Source organism: Rattus rattus, chromosome 6, assembly GCF_011064425.1.
Source record: "Rattus rattus isolate New Zealand chromosome 6, Rrattus_CSIRO_v1, whole genome shotgun sequence".
NCBI classification, from domain to species: domain Eukaryota; kingdom Metazoa; phylum Chordata; class Mammalia; order Rodentia; family Muridae; genus Rattus; species Rattus rattus.
Window position 1 is genome coordinate 64,741,519 of NC_046159.1, and position 18,162 is coordinate 64,759,680.

An 18,162-nucleotide genomic window follows, 5' to 3' on the forward strand; every position below is an offset into this window, starting at 1 on the left:
GCTCTTCAGGAGTAGTGGTCTCACTCTGTTTCTGAGAACTCTTCCTCCTAAGGAATTCCATGGCATTGAAGTGTACTTATTTCTTGCCAACAAAATTTACATCAAAATGTTTTCCCTACAAGTAAAGGATCCTAGTCTACAGATTTAGGTTCTACCAATATATGCTACCCAAATGTTACCATATATTATATGAAAAAGAGCTATAGAATTTATTGCAATTTTAAAGCTACTAAGTAGCTCCCCTACTAAAAACTTTGTGGATGGTTTGTTTGACACGTGAGTCATGTTCCAAAATGTCCAGTTGGCATACTGAGAGATTTATGAATACATGATGAACATCTTAAAAGGTAACAGGTATCTTACTTCTGTGATTATCCTAGTTTGGCTTCTAGGCCAGAAACAATCGCAACACCCATCAACTGCTACAACATGTGGATGGAACAGACTTTACCTGTTTATTTCAAACTCCTTTGTGTAAATCAGATATGAGATCAGTGTTGAGAACCACAGAAATGAAATGATTTTGCATAGCTGCAGCTCCTGCTAATTGTTAAAGTCAGATATGCATTGATATTTAAATAGCAATTTAAAGCTTACAATGTTTCACTCTGTTATACTTTTAAATATTTTAATAGTCTATTTAATAAAGTTATAAATAAAATTTGAAATAAGTGTATCTAGGGAAAATAATAATTCAGCACCTTTTGATGGAAGAAAAAGAAAGTGGAAGAAGCAGAAGGAGAAGGAGGAGGAGGAAGGAAGAAGAGGAAGAGGATGAGGAAGAGGGAGAGGAGGAGTAGGGAGGCACAAAATGATACCACCAAATGTTGTCCAAATTCATATAGAGATCGATAGGAGCTGGTAGTCATATTTCTACATACAGTTTTTTATATTTAAATTATAAACCCTCTTCTTTTCCACTTTTAGAGTAGTCAAAGGCACTTGAAACAAACTATTCTACTATAGGATTTATGCCTATAATTTATAACCTATTTCTGTGCAGAACTATAAAAGGATAGATTATGTTTTGCTTCTTAAGGAAACAGAGAAAGCTGGGAAGGAATAGGACTTACAGCAAGCTCTTCTCGTATTGCAATTTCAACCTGTCCTTGATGAAGTATACTACTAAATCTCAAGAGTTCATCAAACTGGAATTTCTTTAGCTGGCCTAGTTGCCTCAAACAAAGGAAGAAGAATCAGATTTAAGAAATCTCAAAAAAAAGTTTACTATATTGAGGTATTCTGTGTGTTAGGTGAGAGTATGACATACATGCCTTTGATGATACTTGAATCCATTTTAAATTGAAGATGTTGAAAAATATGCCCCCTAAAACAGAAGCACGGGTCGGTTTGGCCAATGATGGTTAAAATGATATAGATGAGGCATTAATTGTCAGTATAAGACATGATCAAAGCATAAAATTGCATGGTCTAATATCATAATTATATCTCAATCTATAATAATTCTGATACTATAGTTCCTTCTAGATATTTTACCTTTTAAATTTTATGTTTTCTTGGCAAGAATAGTAATGAAGGCATCATGTAATCATGTGCAGAAGGCTATTTCTCTTGACATTGTTAACAAATATATCCAAAGACATCCATTTTTTTATTTTAAAATTTGAACAACAATACCAACCAACCAGACACCCCAGAGCTCCTCCCAGGGACTAAGCCACCAATCAAAGAATACACATGGTGGGCCCCATGGCTCCAGCTGCAGATGTATCAGAAAATGACCTTGTTGGGCATCAATGGGAGGAGAGGTCCTTGGCCCTTCCAAAGCTAGATGCCCTACTGTTGGAGAATGTCAGGGCTGGGAGGTGGAAGGGAGTGAGTGAGTGAGTGTTGGTGGGTGAGTGTGTGGGTGGGTGAGGAGTGGGTGGGGGAACACCCTCATAGAAGCAGGGGGAGAGAGGAAGGGCTAGGGAGTTTCCAGAGGGGAAACCTGGAAAGGGGATAACATTTGAAATGTGGATAAAGAAAATATCCAATAAAAAAAATTGAGTGATTATGCTCTTTCAAAATACCTTTCCTAAGATGAGGCATGCTTTACTGATTTTGTTTTCTCTTACTGAGTGCTATCTACTGGTTTGATGTTGTAAGTGCCAGTTAGGATAAAAAATTAATCGGAATTATTTAGCTTTTGTTTCACTTAGTCATCCCTGCATTGAAGTCTCCGAAATTGCTGTAGCCTTACTTGAATCGATACTGATGGTACCTGAATTTTAAATAGATATTTTATGAGAAAGACATTACTAGGAATTTAGTGCCTTGGGTTGTTTCAGTGTTAGGTTGCTTAAGTACCTTACTCAACGGAGAATAAATAAAGCTTTTTACAACATCTATTAAAATACTGTTCTTGTTTGTTTTACCATGAGCATGTTTTTTAAATAATACAGCCACTTCATGAAGAAGTGAGAACCAGGTATGCTGACCCACCTTTGTAATTACAGCACTTGGGAGATGGCGGGCCCATAGCAAGTTTGAGGCCAGCCAGCTTGAACTACCTAGTTCAAGCTTGGGCTAAAACATACGAAAAAGTAAGAAAACACTGAACATACTCCAAATTCATTATGTTTATGGGGACCCATAATCTGATTTGATAGGAATTCAAAAGTTCCTGTGAAACTTGTAGGTTCATGATTTTTTCATAGTATAGTTGTAATTCAGTTCCTATTATTGATATCTAACAACAGAGTAGTGTGCTGTGAGGTCTATCCCATTTCATGGTAATGTCTACTTTGTTCTGACAAAATGTTTTTCAACAAAACAATCACCTTTTAACACAGTCATGAAAACTATTACAAGCTTTAAAGTCAAGAGATTAGAACTAAGGCATCAATATATAAGATGAATGGAGTTAGATCTGGATCCCTTTAAACTAGAAATGACTATTGGTTGTCTAATGGTGGTTTCATGAATGTACCCAAGAACAGGTAGGTTGGATAGACTACACACTTGGAGAGGTCTTTCTTCTTCTTTTTTTTTATTGGATATTTTTATTTACATTTCAAATGTTATTCCCTTTCCCAGTTTCCTGGAGATAAGCCACCTATCCCATCTCCCTCCCCTTCTTCTATAAGGGTATTTCCCCTCCGCAACCATGCTCCTTCCAACCCCTCCCCCAACCTCCGACATTCCCCTGCACCGGAGGGGCCAGCCTTGGTGGGACCAAGGGCTTCTCCTCCCATTGGTGCCCAACAAGGCCATCCTCTGCTACATATGCAGCTGGAGCCTTGAGTCTGTCCATATGTAGTCTTTGGGTAGTGGTTTAATCCCTGGGAGCTCTGTTTGTTGGCATTGTTGTTCTTCTGGGGTTGCAAGCCCCTTCCACTCCTTCAATCCTTTCTCTAACTCCTCCAACTGGGACCCTGTTCTCAGTCCAGCGATTTGCTGGCAGCATTCCCCTCTGTATTGAACATGCTGTGCCTGAGCCTTGGAGAGGTCTTTCTAATATGAAAAATATATTCACACTCTCTGATCTTCTTTATTTCAGGAAAAAGACTGCCACTTAATCATATAGCCCTTGTATGTCTGAAATCTCACTTTGTGCCTTTCATTCCCACTTACTCTTTTTTCTCTCATTCTTTTATTAAACAACACTCAACCACCTGCATTTCTCAAACCACACCCTCATCACTTCAGTATTTTAAACTTGCTATGATTAGTCCTTCCTATGTACACTTACCCTTACTTAGACCAACAACCACATGGAATGGCTACCAAAATGAGTTTCCAACCCATTTCATTTTAACCAGCACAAAGCCTAGTGTCTATTTTAACCCAGTTCATTTTAGTCTACTTTCTATTCCAGGTTTAATACCCTTTGGTTCAATTGCCAGAGATGTGGTAATAGCTAATGTTTATCACGAAATTCTCTTAGTGTAAATTGTGATTTGTTCTGGGTTCAAATAGATTTTGTTGAATAAATTGAGACATTTGTCATGCAAGACTTTGACCTCCACCCATTTCATTGAATTCTGTTTGTTTCAGAGTTCGTTATTTAGCCAAGGAAAATATAACTCAGGACCCCAAGGACAGCACTGTCTCTTTTGTACAACCCAATGGAGCCATCTTTGAGCCTTCACTGTCTGTTGGAACAGAGAATGACAACTTCACAGTTCTCAATCTGGCTGTGGCAGTAAGTGAATAGCAGATGCTATGTGGACCATTTCGGAGCATGTCACAATTAACCTCAGAAGTATCCTCATCATTTGGCTTGAGTTGTTTTATCACTTCAAAAAAATAAAACTGTTTTGTACTATTTTGTCATCTGGAGAGATGACCCGATCAGCATAATCAATTGACTTAATTGATTGATTAACTAGTATAATTTAAAACTAGCTCTTATAAAAAGTAATCTTATAAGGGGTTAGAAAAAATGCCACAAATTATATTTTATATTAGGCAAGATTTGGCAGATTTGAAAGGTTTGTTTTGATTTTAATTGAACTCAATTGTTACATTTAATCCATTTAATTAAGAAATGTAATATACTGATTTCTCAGAATCTGATTTTTTTTGTAGGCTGCACCACATATCTACCAAAACTCATTTATTCAAGGAGTGCTCAACACCCTTATCAAAAAGTCCAAGTCTTCTATGTTCCAAACACGAAGTTTGAAGGAACTTTTGTGGGGTTACAAAGATCCATTCTTGAATTTGGTTCCATATCCTATAAGCACCACAGTTGGTGTGTTTTATCCTGTAAGTACCAAATATAAATGTTTGTTATATTTTTAAGTATGTAAATAAAATGTTAACGGAAACATTAATAATTTCACATATTATTAGCCTTACTAGTTAATCTGTGAACATACCATACAATTATTTTTAAAGTCAAAATCTTTCATGTTATCAGTTTTCATAGTGAATAATTACTTAATATGTTTGACTAATTTTACTTTAAAAATTAGTCAAATTTTATTCTTATAGAAAATTAAAAATTCACCTGTAAATATTTGCATGTTGTATTTACTTTTAATTTTTCTAAAGAATCAAGGTTAATATGTCTTTGTATACAAGTCAGACATAATAATCATATCTTTCTTCATTTTCTAGAGCCTTAATTATATTAAAGTTTCGATGAATAAGTTACTGTGAATTTTCACTTGAGATACTCAGCAAGCTTCTCTTAGTGAGAATTAACAGTGAACTTCGCAGAATGGCAGTTTGGTGATTCTTTTATATATATAATTTATATGTATATATAATTATTTTATATTTATAAAATTTATATATATATAATTCATATATATATATATATATTAAATGTAGGTTTATTGGGAAGCAACTCTCAGGCAAGTTCACTGACCCTAAGGACTGAGGCCAGGGAAGTCTACATCTTCAGATAAAAGGAGTAGGGTGGGGGCGGAGAGAGAAAGAGAGAAGGGGATGCTCACAGAGAGAGCTGAGAGGAAGAAGAGAGAAGTCCAGCTTGGTGATTCCTGCTCTACTTAGTCTCAGCTTTAAGTTTTAGATTCCCAATGTGATAAGAGCAACACAGCTAACCCATGTCTCCGTTTTGATCGTTGTATACTGGACACTGGACAGCAGTGCTGCTTCGGTTCTTCTGTTTTCGTGGCTAATGTTTCAGGTTACTCGTTGTATATTAGTTAAACATTGACAGAGAAGCCTGAAGGAATTAAAGTCAATTATTATTTGGACAAAATCATTGCAGCTCCTTCTTTGGCTGAGAGATGTTTTTAATTTTGTTTGTATGATCTTGTTCATCTTAGTAACCACTACTAATGTCTTCAGAATTTAGAGTATACTTAGGAATCTGTAGAAGCTTTGTTAAGTTTAACTCAGTGTGTCCTTATCTGAGCAGCATGACAGCTGGATAACTCACAGCAATGCTGGAAAGGTACCTATTAGCCTTGTTACTTATTTTCTTATATTTTGGGTGAGCATATAACACTTATTTGTGGTCAACCTTTATATTTTAACATTAAAATACTTTAAGTTTGAAATGTAAAACTCATGTTGTGTCATATATCACAAATGATAAAAAAAAATGATGCTGAATGACTGACCCCTTTTTGAAAAATGTGAAAGTAAGGTAGTCATACGTGTTATGACAGAGTAAATAAATGTTGATCCATGAGTAATCTTTTATTCATATTTTTTCAGTACAATAACACTGTAGATGGAGTTTATAAAGTTTTCAATGGAAAGGATAACATAAGCAAGGTTGCCATAATTGATACCTATAAAGGGAAAAGGTAAGGAACTCTGTGTGTGTGTGTGTGTGTGTGTGTGTGTGTGTGTGAGAGAGAGAGAGAGAGAGAGAGAGAGAGAGAGAGAGAAAGAGAGAAAGAGAAAGAGAGAGTAAGACAGAGAAAAAATAGACACAGAGGGTGAAAGACAGACAGACAGACAGAGAGGCAGGCAGACTAGGGTATTCTAATGTGCTATTAGTATTACTTTACTATTACGGTTAAGGCACAAGCATCAGCCTATAAAACAGACATGGCTAAAGGGAAATCTTAGCAACTTTTTTTTTCTGCCAGACATTATACTCCTCATGGCACTGTCTTGTTCATAACCAACCTGATTGACAGTCGGCAGCATGAACATATAAAAACTTTGCCTTTATTCATAGCTTCTCTTAGAGAAATGCAGCATTAATTTTTTTTCTCTGCAGCATGTCTAACACTACAGTTCATCCATACAATTAGATGATAATGAGTTGAAACATCAAAAGGTCTATGAGGTAGGCAAACATTGTGTTTTTAAAATGACCATATGAAAAAATTATACCTTAGAATAATCTTTTCCAAATGACTCAAAACAGGTGAGTGTTTAAAGTGAATTCATACACCATTTTAATTTTACTGCCATGCCAACTTTTCCTACTGATAGAAAATGAAATTAGTATTTCAAGGAAAATTAACATAATATATAATGTCACCTTTGAAAAGGTTAAAGAACACAATAGATTCATGAATCTATACTTTTCTGTATATCTGTTCCTGACAATTTATCTGGAAGAATACAATTTTTGATATCAGTAAAATAGGAAGAAAACTAATAAGTATCAGAAGAAAAAGAATCTTTGAGGTTGTCAGATTGTGCATGCAGTTGATTTAGATGTATGTATCCTCATTAAGTATAACTAGCACCACTTCCTTTAAAAAGATTAATCAACAGTGTATATGATATACTAGCAGACATTTTTAGGAATAGATGGCACTAGTGTTTTTTTATTTCTTACTCAAATGATTAAAACATATTCATGGAGATTTAGTGCTAATATTTTTAATCTGATCCATATATAAATATACATAATTTAGATAATAAAAGATAAATACGTTCTGTCCCATTTTAATACTGGTTTCTGAGTTTCTGACATTACAAAACTGGGAAAAATGTAAAACATGTTAAAAGTACAATGAGGAAAAGTAAACATTAAATATTTACGTATTTTGAATTCTATGAATCCACAGCCTTGATACTCTTTCTTCTTCTTCTTCTTCTTCTTCTTCTTCTTCTTCTTCTTCTTCTTCTTCTTCTTCTTCTTCTTCTTCTTCTTCTTCTTCTTCTTCTTCTTCTTCTTCTTCTTCCTCCTCTTCCTCCTCCTCCTCCTCCTCCTCCTCCTCCTCCTCCTCCTCCTCCTCCTCCTCTTCCCTCCCTCCTCCTCCTCCTTCTTCCTCCTCCTCCTCCTCCTCCCTCCCCTCCTTCCTCCTCCTCCTCCTCCTCCTCCTCCTCCTCCTCTTCTCTTCTTCTCCTTCTTCTTCTTTCCTTTCCTTCTTCCACTTCTATGTGATGGGAAGCTCATGTCAGGAATGTCCTTAATACCTTTTTTTCTATCAGGATGAACACTGAACAAATTACCACATAATTGATTTCTCTCAAGGAAACCAATTCCTGCTTGGAGATCTACATTTCTCTTATTTTCTTCCAGAACCATGTCTGTCAGAGTGGTTTCTAAGGAGCTTGGCATCTAGCTGCTTATGTTTATGGTCTGTCCTCTTATGTTGCCCAGTACTTCCTTCATAGTAATAAGATTAGGGGATAAAACAAATATGGATTGAGTGAGGTTGAATATTTACTAAACCTTTAGTGTCAAAGCCTCTGTTCTTTACTGTGTTGAAGAAAGAAGTGTTTCAAAGTTGAAAGAGTAATGTGAGTATGGTGTTCTTGAAATGAGAGTATTTGTTTATCTTCTTTCTTTTATTCCTAAGGAATTTGTCCTATTGGGATAGTTATTGCGACATGATTAATGGCACAGGTAAGAATCTTTGTTGTAATAAACATAGTGAGAAAAACTTCACGTTTTCCCACAAATCTACCCCTCTTCTAGCCAAAGAAATCCAGATTGAGGGGCTATGATTACCATTCAGTATAATTCAGAGTCTATTTTTGGGTAGGGTGGGAATAGGATATGTCCTAAACAGGATAGGATTTTTCAGATTAACCATGGAAAATAAGCCTTGTTTCATTACAAGAACAGTTCTTCTTTGTAAAGTAACTCTCTTAGGGATTTGTCATTTAAAAAGTAGGTAAAAACAAATGTAGAGGTATAGTTATTAGTTAATTGTTGCTCAGTAGTAGACTGACAATGAAGATGTGAAGAAATACAATTTCACAAAGGAAAACCTACCCACCCCACCCCCAGTAAGAAGCAGAGCTTAGGTAGAAGCAACAAGGTTGGAGAGCAGAAGCAACCTATTTTGGACATGTTGGTCAGCATGAGGGAGAAAAGGAAAAAATAAAACAAGGTTAAATATCTACTATAAGGAAGAATATATGCAAAAATGTGTTCTACATTAGCTCTGGAATACAAAGAAACAATATCTTTGCTTTAGGATATAGTTTGGTAAGTGTTATTATTGTCCTTCATGAAAAACAAAGTACACACTGTTCTTCCATGTATGAATTATGGTTGTACAACACAATGGTAATCAGATACCATGAAGTAATCTAAATCAAAGAAAAGCCTTTAATTAGTAAGAAACACATACATAATATTTACAAAGTAGGTGAGGGAATACTTAATAGGAAAATGATATAATAAAGATGATGAATGTTTAAATAGCAAAGGAAGCCTGGGGCTACCTTTCCACAGGCACAATTGAGAAACGCAGGTTTATTTATGTTCTTTCTCACAGAGTAGAAAAGAAAGAGTGGTGACAGTAATGTTTTCCAAGGTCACTTATCCAAATAAATTGTCAAGTATTTCAATACTTTGTTATGTAAGTCTAACACTCCTGTACTACGCTGTCCCTAAACAGTCATGAATGATGAATGCTTCATGCTTAAGAACTCTGTTCTTGGTCTCAGGAACTGAAGAGAACAGAGCTTTGGGAATGTATTAGTGATAAGGACTGGAACGTGAGTAATGAAACTAGGGATCTAGAGGCAGACTCCAGAGGTAATCATAACAGAAAGAGAGATGAGTAACGAGGAGATGGTCCCTGTGAGAGGGCCTCTCGATATGGGACTAGGAGGGGACAAATGACAGTGAAACAAAGACGCTAACATGTGTCCATCATAATCTAAAATCGCATCTTCTTGTGGTTTGAAGCACATCCACTAAAAGGAATGATACATATTTCGAATGTTTGTTTTCAGAAAAGCATCTCTTGGGTAGTGGGGATATAATTTGGTTAGGAAATAGTATGATAAAAAGTATAAGAACCCAAGTTTTGGTCTTAGGAACCATGAATGGAAACATTGAACATAGTTAAGTGTAGTAGTAATTCTACAGTTGAGTAGGCTGAGATGGGTGGATACCTAGAGTTCCTTCACTGGCCTGCCCAGACAGTAAGCTTCAGGTCCCAATAAGAGAAAATTAAAGATGGACATTATCTATAGTGCTATGCACAAAGTTTCTCGCTGGTCTCCACACATACATGACCGTGTAAACAAAAGAAAACTGTGACTCCACTAATAACTATTTTATATTTCTTGACTATGGAAATTTGCAGATTTAATTATTCTGTATCTTCAGTGATATTTCAAAAATAATTTAAGTGTTTGCAATATATAACCTTTTAGTTGATTAATCACTGGATGCTCAAGTGTAGACAAATGCCTACTGGTCTGGAAATTTTAAACTATCTAGTCCTCGAAATGAAAGAATCAAACATTGGTAACAAGAGCACTATAACTTTCTTGATTCTTTATTCATATAAGCATGAATCAAGAATAAAATTTATAAAGTTACAAAATAAAACTTTATGAGAAAAACACATGAACATGTAATTGAATGATATGCCAGAACATTTTACCCAAACACAACCAGTGGTGGTTCACTTTGGACATATTCATTAGTGGAACAGTGAAGAGTTATCAGGTTAGTTCTTCACTTCTTCAGTGTCTGCCATGAACATTACACTGAAATTTGAATAAGCAATAAAATATCATCTTAAGTATAAAAATATTTTAAGCATTTATGAGAAATTCTAGCAAGGAAAAAAATTAAAAATTATTAAGTCTGATTAACATTAAATGCTAGAACAATGCTGATATACTAGGGATACTAAAAGCATTTATGGCAAGAAAAGTGCCAAGCTGATAATAGGGTTGGATGCTTCAGAAACACATTCACAACTTTAACAGTGGCTTTACTAGGATTTTATATTTCATAGCAGTAAGTAGACATTGCATATATCTGTCAGTAATTTATGTAGTCTCCAGCATGTGTGTTTTTTAGGAACTCGAATTATACCTGCAATTCTGGTTTCATTGTATTGCTGTGATACAACACTCTGATTTAGATCTACACAGGGAATAAAAGATGTATCTTATTTTTCTATTTCACTACTGAGGGAACTCAGAGCAGGAACTAAAGGCAGGAACTATTTTTTCAAAACTTTATGTGTGGATGCTGTTTGCTGGCTTGCTCTCAAGTTTGTGTTTAGGATCTTGCTTAGTTAACTTTTTCATATAGGCCAGGACCATCATCCTAGAAAATAGCAGTACTCACAGTGGGCTGGGCCCTTCTCCATTGAATAATAATCAAGACACTCTGTGTCTTAGACAGTTAGACAGTGTTCTATTGCTGTGAAGAGACACCAGGACCACAGCAATTCTTATAAAAGAGAGTATTTAATTGGAGCTTGCTTACAGTAGCTGGGGTTTAGTTCCTTATCATCATGGCATGATAGCACGTAAGCAGACATGGGTCTAGAGAGTAGCTGAGGGTTCTCCATCTGGATGGATACTAGGTCAGAAGTGTAAGACAACGGACCTAGCTAGGGGTTTTGAAAACTGACACACTACCTCCAACAAGGCCACACCTACTAATTCCTTCTAAGCAGTGCCACTCCTTGATGACTGAACATTCAATTATAAGGCAACGGGGGCATTCGTATTCAAACCACCATATTCCATTCCTTGCACCCACAGACTTGCAGCCATATCACAAAATGTAAAAGCATATTAAGTCCAACTTTAAAAGCCCCAATACTCTATCATAGTCTCAATGCTGTTTAAGTTAAAACTTCAACTTCTGAGATTAAAGTCAATCTCTCTCTTTATTCTCCCTTTTAAACTTTTTATTGATTCTTCGTGAATTTCACACCATGTACCTCAGTCCCACTCATCTCCCACATCCCTCATACACACCCTCCTCCCTGGCAACCTCGACTTTTGGAAGTTGTAGTGTGTCACAGTGTATCCTGCCAAGTAGCCTTTAAACTCCACACACTTTCTTTCCTTGCAAAGGTTCGTTGCAAATATACTCATTAGCCTGGTATGAAGCCTCTGACTCCTGACACACTATCAACACTGGAACCTCACTAGGACTCATTTTGGATATCCTGTTGTTGTCCTATGTCATGGAGATCCTGTGGTTTTTGATCTGTAGGACAAGGACTTTCATGTACTCCAGGAGTTCGTTGATAGGGTAGATGCCGTGGTGGGCTAATTCAAAACTCTAGATTTGAGCCTGAGAGGTGTCAAGGCTGGTTAGTCCTCCATCTCTCTTATTCTCACACCACAGGGCTGTCTCATCTGCAACTGCCACAAATAGGGCGCACTCTTCCCTGCTGCCTAGGCAAGGTGCAGGGCCTGGTGTGCCAAACATTGCAGTTGGTAACTGACATGGCCAGTTCTGCCACTCTCATGACCAAAGGCTGAGCTCTCCCACCTGATATAGAAGTGAAAGGATGAGGGCATAGAGAGGTCTAGTCCCAGCCACATCTCAGCAGATATGAGGCAGAACAGATTTTTGTGCTCATACCCTCGGGACCAGCTCACCTGCCACTCCCACATCCAGGGCCAGCTCTACTATGCTGCCCGGGCAAGATGCAGGGACCATTCTCCCAAGTCCTGTGGCTGGTTACGGCAGGGACAGCTCTTTTATAAGTCCCTGTAAAAGCAAAATAAAATGGCAGATCACATATTCCTCCAAACAGGGACACCAATATGTTACCATTACAAAGGGGAGGGGAGCATAAGGAGGAAACAGTGGACCAAAGCAAGACTGAGAACAGATGAGAAAACTCCAAATTTTGCATTTCCATGTCTGATGTCAAAGCGTACTTCAGACTGACTCCTTTCAGCTTTGTTGCTAGTAACATACTTCTCTCTGGTTCTGCACCACACCTGCAGTTCTCCTTGGACTTTGTCCCAGGTCTGGCATCTCCAATGTCTTGGCATCAGCAAGGCAAACCAAACTTCACCGTCACAGCTTTATGCAATGGTTCTCTATGCCTTCATGCAGAAACAGCCGTGGTATATTCTTGACCAACAACTTTGTTTATTTGCAAAAGGAGATTTATAACTTTAACTCTATAGCTAGAACCAGGAGATGACTGAAGCTGCCATGTTCTGCTGATTGCTGAGACAAGAATTTGGCCCTCTAATTCAGTTACATTTTTATCAAATTTGGTAATTGATGGTTTCCTTCGCTGTGTGAGTTTTTCTGTAATTGCTTTGCACAAGTTGGAAGTAAAGCTGGTTGAGTCTTTCCCTGAGGTCATCGCCCCCTTATTCCATTTAGCATCAGTCTTTTCCTTAAACTCTTAGTCTCCTTGATCACGGGACTTTACTCATTGCACTTTCTGGCGTTCCTTTTCTCCTCAAACTGAATTTGAGCATTTCCTCGCTCCTTTTCAGAAGAGCTCTGTGTAAGTGTCACCACTACAAACCACGTGACAAAATCTCCTGTGCCATTCCATAGCCTTTAAGCCAAAACTCTTCAATTTAGCCTTAGGCAGATATATATGTATTTGAGAAGGGCAGTGATCAGTCATAATCTTTGAAAAATATCACAGGAATGACCTCTATGCCACTTACTAATATTCTTTTCCTTTAAAATATCTTGAGTCAAGTCCCACAGTTCAAGTCTTCTTTAGCACCAGCTTCCATGTTTCTACTGGCATGGTTCTGCTTGAAGCATTCACCTGCTTTTCTAGTCCAAAGTTCCAAAGTCCACATTTGACCAAAAGCAGCAAAGTGACACCCCACTCCCTTGCACCAAGATCTGTCTTAGTGAATATTCTATCACTATAAAGAGGTACCATGACCATGGCAACACTTATGGAAAAAAATTTTATTGGGCTTGTTACAATTTCAGAGGTTTAGTCCATTGTTGTCTTGGAGGGGTGCATGACTGCTGGCTGACAGTGCAGGAGGCATCAGGAAGAAAAAGACACTGGATCTGGCTTGGGTTTTGGAAACCTGAAAGCCCCCAGTGACCCACTTCTTCCAACAAGGCCATACCTAATACCTTCCTCCCTGATGGCTAGCATTTAAATTTAATCTGTGTGGTGATTCTTATTCAAATCATCATACTCCCTTACAGACATGCTCATGGGCCAATAGGATCTACGAAGCTCTTTAATGGTAGTTTTCTTCTCAAGTCACTTTAGGCTGTGTTGTATTGATAAAAATAGCTAGGATATCTATTGTGATTGAAATGATCTGTAAGACTTCATATGCTGTACATTAGCAATAAAAGATACTTTAATTATATGTTGAAAATGAAAACCTGTATGTACTTGAGTAAATTAAATATACCTCTTTTTTATTTTCTAAAAGTAATTATTTTACTACGTAACTTTAAAATTCGTATGCGGTTTATGTTTTATTTCTTTTGACTATACTAGAAAGAGATTTACAGATTTTTTCTAGAATTCACATCACATAAAACTCTTGTCACTGGCTTGATTTTTAACAGATGCAGCCTCCTTTCCACCTTTTGTTGAGAAGTCTCGAATACTGAGGTTTTTTTCCTCTGACATTTGCAGGTAAGTTTCAAAAATGTAAATATTAGACTTTTCTCATTCCCATCTTAAAACAAAAAACGGGAAACATAATTATGTCCACTATCTTTAATAACTAGACAAATATTTCTCTTGATTTCTTAATTATAAATGTGACAAAATGGAGTTTATATTTACTGATTCTTCCAAATTAGCTTACAGATTTCGACATTGTAGTACAAACCATTTTCTTTGACTTTTATGAGTAGTATTTATCATGTCTGCTGAGAAAGTTTCAAGATACAGAAAACAAGTGTAAACAACAGGATCTTATCTTTCTGAAGACATCCAAAGAAAATGACACATTTGTTACAGAGCTATGTTGAAGATCCACACAGTAAAAGTTTTGAATTGGTGGGGTTGTGTATATATCCATGAGTATAACTACCTTCAATCTACAGTCTTACCCATGAAGATGAGATGATAGATTTATGGATTAGATATGTCAGAATGATTGCTGAGGACAGTGGTTTGTCACATAGAAGTAGCTGGAGAATCCTGAATGAGCTCTGACACAAAGAATTGCTCATAGTAGACACAGGGTAAATGATAGAGATCTGATCCAAGCCCACCATGCACATAACCTACCAAGTGAGTGGTTCTTTCTCCCCTCCCCACCCCAAGTGGTTCTTTCTTAAAAAGCTCTTTTTGAAAGCTGGAAATGTCTAAATTGAGCACAAATATATAACTTGATTAAGACACATAAATATTGTTAGATGGAAGAATTTAGCATAAAAACCTTCACTGACATTTATCCCCCATGACAGTTCACATGTAGACTTGACCTTGAAAGATTTTTAAGAACTAAAGGATGTATATTGTAAATTTATGCTTTTAACCATGTTATGCCTTAAAATGTAGAAGCAGCATCAACAGTTTTTCCTTTGAATTAAAAAAGAATTTAAAATTTTATAAGGAATATGTGAGCTTTTTATAACTTAGAGCAAGAATATAAATTGATTCAAGCAAAAGGATCAGAATTTTAGAAGAGGATCTACTTCTCTAATATGAAGCTCTTTTCTTGAAACCCCATGTAGGTCCATCTATGCTGTGTTTGGATCTGAAGTGAACCTTAAAGGAATCCCCGTGTACAGATTTGTTCTTCCAGCCAACGCCTTTGCCTCCCCACTCCAGAACCCAGACAACCACTGTTTCTGCACTGAACAAGTAATCTCAAATAACTGTACGTCTTATGGTGTGCTGGACATTGGCAAGTGTAAAGAAGGTGTGTAGATGTGCTTGTTATCAAAGTTCGTGTGAACTTGTATTTCTTATGCTTGGGGACTTTATTCTTTAACGTATAACACATAAAATTAGATAGGTCCAGATAACATTGTATTATGCAAAATATGCCATATTCAGAAGGATAAATATCACAAATATTCTCTTACCTGCAGAATATAAAGTGAAATCAATCTCTCTCTCTCATCTCTCTCTCTCTCTCTCTCTCTCTCTCTCTCTCTCTCTCTCTCTCTCTCTCTCTCTCTCTCTCTCTCTGTGTCTCTCTGTGGTCTTGAAACTGCAATAGGGACCATAATAGGAAAGGACGAGGTCTTAAGGTAGGAAGAGTTAGTATTGAAATTCACGTGCAAAGAAAGCTTAGAGAAGGGCTGCTATTTGAATGAAAGAGTAGAGGAAAGAGAAGGAAATGGATGAATGAGAATAACGTATCTTAACACCTAATATAATATTAACCCATAATTCTTTTTTATGGGACATTTAAAAAGAAAGCATTGCTAATGGGACGTAATCTTTAGTGGTAGCACATTCTGTTTTGCTTTTATGTGTTTTTTTTCCCATGCTTTCTTTCTGCTCCTTTTCCTGAAGCTACTGCTGTGTTTTAGTACTGTAAAATGGACTTATGGAAAACCATACTGGCATTATGCCATGTTGTTTGGTGGTTACAGAGAAAGAAAAATTCCCAGTATTCAATAAGTTTTCTAATCATCTGCCATTATCATAGTGCCCCTGGCTCTAGAAAGCAGAGAATAAACTAAGCTGTTTTTGTGCACCTACAGTAAGAAGGGAAAAGCACAGACCTCAGAGTCATCGTTGTCATGATTTTATTCATCGTGGAATAATCATGATAAAGAATAACAAACTACTGAGATGCTCAGTGTACCAGTAGCACCACTTGACGGTTGAACATGTTCCAAATGGGTTCAACAGTGAACATTAGAATTTTGGAAATTAGTGTGTGAAGAAACAGACAACTGACTGTTTAATAAAATGTCACAGTTGTTTATGTTATTTTGCAGAATGCTGACTGCATGTAATGCTCTTACTCTCAGCATTCCAGAAACGAGTGTATTTTAATCTACCAAAGGTTATCCTCTAGCAAATGGTTTAAGTCATATGTGAGACTGTTCAGTAATCTACTTCCAATTGTCTCTTACAATGTATCTTCAGGAAAGCCTGTGTACATTTCTCTTCCACATTTCCTACATGCAAGTCCTGATGTCTCAGAACCTATTGAAGGCTTGAATCCTAACGAAGATGAACATAGGACATACTTGGATGTGGAACCCGTAAGTCATTGTCTTACTGACTTAATTAATATTTCTCTAAAATTAAAATAATTATCTTTGGATCATACCCTTAAGACCAGTGAAACTGTCAAGGAGAATAAAACTCATTTCTTCCTATTCTGATGTATGAATGGCATGAAATTTATTTTTGGTTTCAGCAAATGGAGCTTTATAAGGCTTTTCCTGGAACCAAGGAATTCTAATAATAAAAGTTAGTGTAATTGTCCCTTATTATCATCATTATTATAATTATTATTATTATTATTACTATGGCTATTATTATTCTACTTAACTGGATTTGCTTTTGTAAGGAATCATTGCTATTGGAGATGAAAGCACATTGTGATTATATGTAAGTTTCAGACAAAATATATAACAAGAAGAACATATAACAGTTGCTCTAGTACTACTATTAGCATTTAAATTACCTTGATAATTATCTTTTGAACCTTTGAAAGGAGACTATGGATATACTGAATAGTCTAACGCTTGCTAAACAACCATGCTTTGGAACTGACCTCAGCATCTGGGAGCTGTGGACTTACAGTTCTCCTTAAATAACAGACGTCTGTAATACTGTTCTTTACTGATATGTGGGATCTGAAGAAATAAATATTTGGACATATAGTTCAAACTTCATGAACTGTATGTTGCCCTTTTGTATTGTTTTATTAATGTTCTTTCTTTCTGAACAAAATTGTGTTTATTTCACAATCTAAAGGAAACTATAGTTAGCTAAGACAAATTCTCTCACCATATTTATGTATATATACATGCAAATATTATGTATATAGATACAATTGTGAATATAAATGCAGGTAGAACATGACAACTTATGTACATTATTCATTTAAATACTCTAATTTTTCAGCCTTAAAATTCTTTCATTTTTTAAATACAAAAATTCTCTTTGAATAATAGAAAAAGGCAAAATCTGACTATTCCTAAGGAATGTTTTAGAAGTTTATAGTTATTTTAAATTTGTTTCTTTTCAGATAACTGGATTCACTCTACAGTTTGCAAAACGACTGCAGGTCAACATACTGGTCAAGCCAGCTAGAAAAATAGAGTGAGTTTCCCTAACAATGTTTTTTATTAATGCATTAGTAGCACTTTCTTATAAGATTGTGAGTGAATGAAGAAAAATGGAAAGAATGTCTTATGGTTTTTCATCTTTATGTTATATGGAATTGTTAAATATCTGGGACATAGTTTTCTTGAAGGAGAATCAGATCTGATGCTTATTGAAATAGTCTATTTTAACTACTATTAGTTGGATACTGTTGAGGGACACTTCTTATGTATCCTATATCCAATTATTAATAATGTATCTTCTAGGTCATGTACGTTTGTAGACTAAAATATGTACCTGTGAACCCATAAAATATAATTAGAAATCTACATTAGATATG

The 18,162-nt window shown here is 36.2% G+C and overlaps 1 protein-coding gene across 2 annotated transcripts in view; it reads left to right on the top strand.

The window, feature by feature from the left end:
- Positions 1–18,162, top strand: part of LOC116903657 (platelet glycoprotein 4) — a 54,215-nt gene that overhangs the window by 27,235 nt on the left and 8,818 nt on the right. The window contains exons 5-9 of one of the 2 annotated variants that reach the window (XM_032906313.1): positions 4,000–4,147; positions 4,534–4,713; positions 6,139–6,230; positions 8,193–8,239; positions 14,138–14,207. In XM_032906313.1, the coding sequence (XP_032762204.1) occupies positions 4,000–4,147; positions 4,534–4,713; positions 6,139–6,230; positions 8,193–8,239; positions 14,138–14,207 (537 nt within the window). The remainder of the gene's footprint in view (positions 1–3,999; positions 4,148–4,533; positions 4,714–6,138; positions 6,231–8,192; positions 8,240–14,137; positions 14,208–18,162) is intronic. The other variant, XM_032906314.1, reaches the window with a different exon arrangement.